Source organism: Pelodiscus sinensis, chromosome 30 (assembly GCF_049634645.1).
Source record: "Pelodiscus sinensis isolate JC-2024 chromosome 30, ASM4963464v1, whole genome shotgun sequence".
NCBI lineage: Eukaryota > Metazoa > Chordata > Testudines > Trionychidae > Pelodiscus > Pelodiscus sinensis.
The window spans coordinates 11,355,129-11,359,856 of record NC_134740.1 but is presented as its reverse complement, the minus strand read 5'-3'; the positions used below and the strand labels follow the sequence as shown (position 1 = coordinate 11,359,856).

The 4,728-nt window shown below is 46.6% G+C and overlaps 1 protein-coding gene across 1 annotated transcript; it reads left to right on the top strand.

The window, feature by feature from the left end:
* Positions 1-204: 204 nt before the first annotated feature.
* Positions 205-1,170, top strand: LOC102448038 (olfactory receptor 10A4-like). The gene has a single exon (XM_025189243.2). The coding sequence runs from the start codon at positions 205-207 to the stop codon at positions 1,168-1,170; it is 966 nt and encodes a 321-aa protein (XP_025045028.2).
* Positions 1,171-4,728: the final 3,558 nt, after the last annotated feature.

Below are 4,728 nucleotides of genomic sequence, written 5' to 3'. Positions count from 1 at the left end.
GGTTTCCTAGTGAGGGGGTGGAATCTCCATCCCTAGAGGTGTTTAAGTCCCGGCTTGAAGAAGTTCTGGCTGGCATGATTGAGTAGCGGTTGGTCCTGCTTTGGGAAGGAGGCTGGACTCGATTCCTGAGGTGTCCGCCAGCCTTGGGATTCTACAGTCTACCGGTTTGATGTTCCTCTGATTCAGTCTCCCTCACCCCTGCAGATGACCTATTCTGAGAGTGACCCTGGTGAGAACCAGACCATCTCTGGTACGCTCATCCTGCTGGGGTTTTCCTACCTTGGTGAGCTGCAAATGCTTCTGTTTCTGCTGCTGCTGGTCACCTACCTCCTCACCCTGATGGGGAACCTGCTCGTTATCATTCTGGTAAAGCTGAACCCCTCCCTCCACAGCCCCATGTATTTCTTCCTGGTCAACCTGTCCTTCCTGGAAATCTGCTTCACCTCCAGCGTGGTCCCTCAGCTGCTGGTTCATCTTCTGGTGGAGGAAAAGTCCATCTCTCTTGTCGGCTGTGCAGCCCAGATGTACGTGTTCAGCATCATGGGCCTCACGGAATGCTGCCTCCTCGCAGCCATGGCCTACGACCGCTACGTGGCCATATGCCACCCCTTGCACTACACGACCATCATGAGCGTCCGGGCATGTGCCCAGCTCGCGGGGGCTTCATGGTTCATTGGGATCTCAGTGGAAGTTGCTCAGATCTCGTGGGTCTTTAGCCTGCCCCTGTGTGGCTCCCACCGCATCCACCACTTCTTTTGCGACATCCTACCCGTGGTTAAGATGGCCTGCGCCGACACATCAAAGAATCATATTCTAGGATTCTTTATTATTGCGCTTTTTATCACGAGCCCTTTCTTCATGATAATCCTGTCCTACGTCTACATTATCTCCACCATCCTCAAGCTGCCATCCGTGGAGGGCAGGCGTAAAGCCTTCTCCACCTGCTCCTCCCACCTCATGGTGGTGAGTTTGTTCTATGGAACAGCCCTTTTCACCTACCTGTGGCGGAATTTTAGCTCCACTCTGGAGAATGACCAAATAGTTTTTCTCATGAACATAATTATAGCACCGGTGTTGAACCCCATAATATACACACTGAGGAACAAAGAGGTGAAGAGAGTCTTGAGAAAAACACTAGAGAAGAGAAAGAGCAGGTTAAGAACTATTTAGGAAAGAGAGAGATACACAAAGTGATGGGCCCGGATCTAACGTGTCCGAGGGTACTGAAGGAGTTGGCAGATGTCATTGAAGAGCTTTTGGCCATTATCTTTGGATGACTGGAAAAAGGCAAATGTAGTGCCCATGTTTAAAATGGAGTAGAAGGACAATCTGGGGAACTACAGACCAGTCAGGCTTACCTCAGAAAAATCATGGAGGAGATCCTCAAGGAATCCATTTTGAGGCACCTGGAAGAGGAGAAAGTGATCAGGAATAGTCAACATAGATTTACATAGGGCAAGTCGTGCCTGACCAACCTGATTAGCTTCTATAATGAGGAAACTGGCTCTGTGGACATGGGAAATCAGTGGATGTGGTATATGGTCTCCCACAAAATTCATGCCAGCACGTTAAGGAAGTATGGATTGGATGAATGGACTGTAAGATGGATAGAAAGGTGGCTAGACTGTCGGGCCCAACGGATAGTGATCAACGGCTCGATGTCAGGTTGGTGGTCGGCCTCTAGCGGTGTGCCCCAAAGATCTGTTGTAGGCCCAGTTTTGTCCAACATCTTTATTAATCTGATGAAGTGGGTCTTTGCCCACGAAAGCTTATGCTCCTACACTTCAGTTAGTCCATAAGGTGCCACAGGACTCTTCGCCATCTTTAGTAATGATCTGGATGAGGGGATAATAGTAAGCTAGGGGAAGAAGTAGGGCAGGGATAGCATCCAGAGTGACCTAGAGAAATTATAGGATTGGGCCAAAATAAATCTGAGGAGGTCCAACAAGAGCAAGTTCAGAGTCCCCCTCTTGGGAGGGATGAATCCCAAGCACTGTTACAGGCTGGAGACCGACTGGCTAAGTAGCAGTTCTGCGGAAGAGTACCTGGGGATTACAGCGGATGAGACGCTGGATGTGAGTTAGCAGGAGGCCTTGTAGCCAAGAAGGCTAACGGCATATTAGGGTGCATTAGGTGGAGCATTGCCAGCAGATCCAGAGAAGTGATTACTCCCCTTTTTGTTTTTGCATTCGTGTAGCTACGAATCAAGATAGGCCTGCAGTTCTGGGCCCCCCACTACAAAAAGGATGTGGATGCTTTGCAGAGGGTCCAGCGGAGGGCAACCAAAATGATTGGGAGGCTGGAGCACATGACCTATGAGGAGAGGATGAGGGATTTGGGCTTGTTCAGTCTGCAGAAGCGAAGAGTGAGGGGGGATTTCAGAGCAGCCTTCAACTCCCTGAGGATGGTTCCATAGAGGCTGGAGAGAGGCTGTTCTCACTGGGGGCAGATTGCAGAATGGCGACAATGGTCTCAAGTTACAGTGGGGGATGACTGAGTTGGGGTCGGTCCTGCTCTGGGCAGGGGGTTGGACTCCATGACTCCCGAGGTCTCTCCCAGCCCTGGGATTCTAAGATTCTGGGATCTTTGCCGACAGCCAGAGAAATTAGAGTGAAAAACAGAATTAGTCAAAATGGAGCGAATGAGGCAAATTCATAAACACTTTGTTTAATTTCCCACAGTGACTGAAGTTTTTTGTTCCAATTTCACCCTTTGAAGACATTGATCTATTATCCTGTCATGAAAATCAGGAGAGAAACTTTTCTTACCAAAGTGCCCCCTACATTTTACATTTCTCAATGTTTGTGAAAATGTCAGAACCTTTCGACCACATGAATAATTCCTTGTCAAATCAGAGAATATTTAGTCCAATAGCGTTTAGATCTTCAAACTTTGAAATGTTAAAAAAAATAAGGCTTTACATGAGAAACATTGCAGTCCACGTACACAGTCACCATCCAGGAATTTCTCTGCTCAGATTACCTCAAGTTGTTTCCTTCTATTTTCCCCATGATTTTTGATGTGGGAGGTCGATGGGGAGAGGTGTGTGCGTGATTTGTGTGTGAAGGTCCCAATATCAACCTGATGGGCAGGAGAAGGAGGGGAACATTGATTCTCCAGGCCTACCAGAGCCTGTAGCATCTCAATTTATTGTCTGGGAAATGCCAACAGGCCCTGCTCGACGTACCTCTGCTTTTCTTGGGTCTTTCACTTCCGCAATTTGTGCTTCTCTAGGCTGCCTCCCAGATCTCACAGATCTGCCTCTATGAGATCTGCCAACATAGGGCAGACACAATAGTAACTGCCCAGTTGTCCGGGTGGATTAAAAGGACTCAGGGACTCGCAGCTGCTGTTGCCACCAGCATCAGCAGTGCTACCAACCTAAGGCATATTCCCTACCCGCCTTCACTCCACGACACGCCCTGAAGTGGACAGCACCTACCTTCGGTCCTGCAGGGGGCAACTTTGCATACGACCCCCACCCCAGGTGCTGACTTTGCAGCTCCTATTGGCTACTCTGTGCGGCCAATGGGAGCCATGGGGTTGGTCCCTGTGAATAGCAGCATCCTGAGACCACTTGGCCACCCTGCCTCAGAGCCTCACCCCACACACCTAATTGCACATAGGGCCAGACTGATCTGAGAAAGTGGGTCTGGCCCATGAAAGCTCATCACCTAATAAACCATCTTGTTATTCTTTGAAGTGCTGCATAGTCCTGTCTTTTGTTTCATGGTCCGTGGGCACACTTATAATTGCAGGCCCTAAAATTAACCTATGCAGAAGGGAGAAATGCCCAATCATCTATACAGCTAATATCTCCCACTGTAGTTTTCACTTTGGAGAGTGGCACACCATGTGAGGAATTAATAGTCCTTCATTCTGAAATAACAGCCATTCACACTGCAATTATACTCAGGATTCACCTGGTCCTTAATTGGATGAAGTAAGGTGAAAAGTAAGGTGATGTTGCCACCATCTGTAAAAGCCACAGAGGAATGTATTGCGCTCCAGAGCTAATACTTCGTGTCTCAAGATCGTTCATTGTCATTTACAAAATAACAGGATTCTGGCTGACTTTGGCCAGACATTTCTGCCAGAAAGTGTTACGTAGGAGCCTGGGTTTTTAAAACACAATTTTGAAATGGAAAGAACTGTAGTAACAAGCAGTGTTCCCTCTCGCATTTTCCATCTTTGTGCGTGTTGAATTTTCTTATGTGCACTACCAGTACAAACAAAAAACCCCTGATATAAATATATTTTAAACAGCTTGTGGGTACGGAAAATAATTTTTTTTTAAAAAAGGAACAATGCCTATGATGTGTATCTAATATCAAATAAAAATAAAACGAACACGACCTTGGTACTACATGTATTTTATCATCCTTTCTAACAACTCAAGTTATTAATCAATCAAAATGCATCTTATCCTCACATAGCTCAGGTTAAGATGATAAACAAATCTATGAGTCAACTGGAAACAGTCATGTTGTCCAGGCAAGTATTAATCCAATCTTTACTTACACTGGAAAGGTGAGAAACAGGCATACAGTTTCTCTGGGGTGTCAACTCTTAATTTGATTAATAGTGCACAGACATGGAAGAGTAAAAATCAGTATCAAAGCAACACAGAAAGCAACTAAAGCCACAAATGTCAAAATAGGAAGGGAACTAAAACACCAGGTGGTTGGTGATGGGTATTTTAAAGGAATATTTAAGATCACTATACAA

What these genes read in the sequence shown, in the direction of transcription:
- LOC102448038 (XM_025189243.2), top strand. Translation starts at nt 205, where the DNA reads ATGACCTATTCTGAGAGTGACCCTGGTGAGAACCAGACCATCTCTGGT.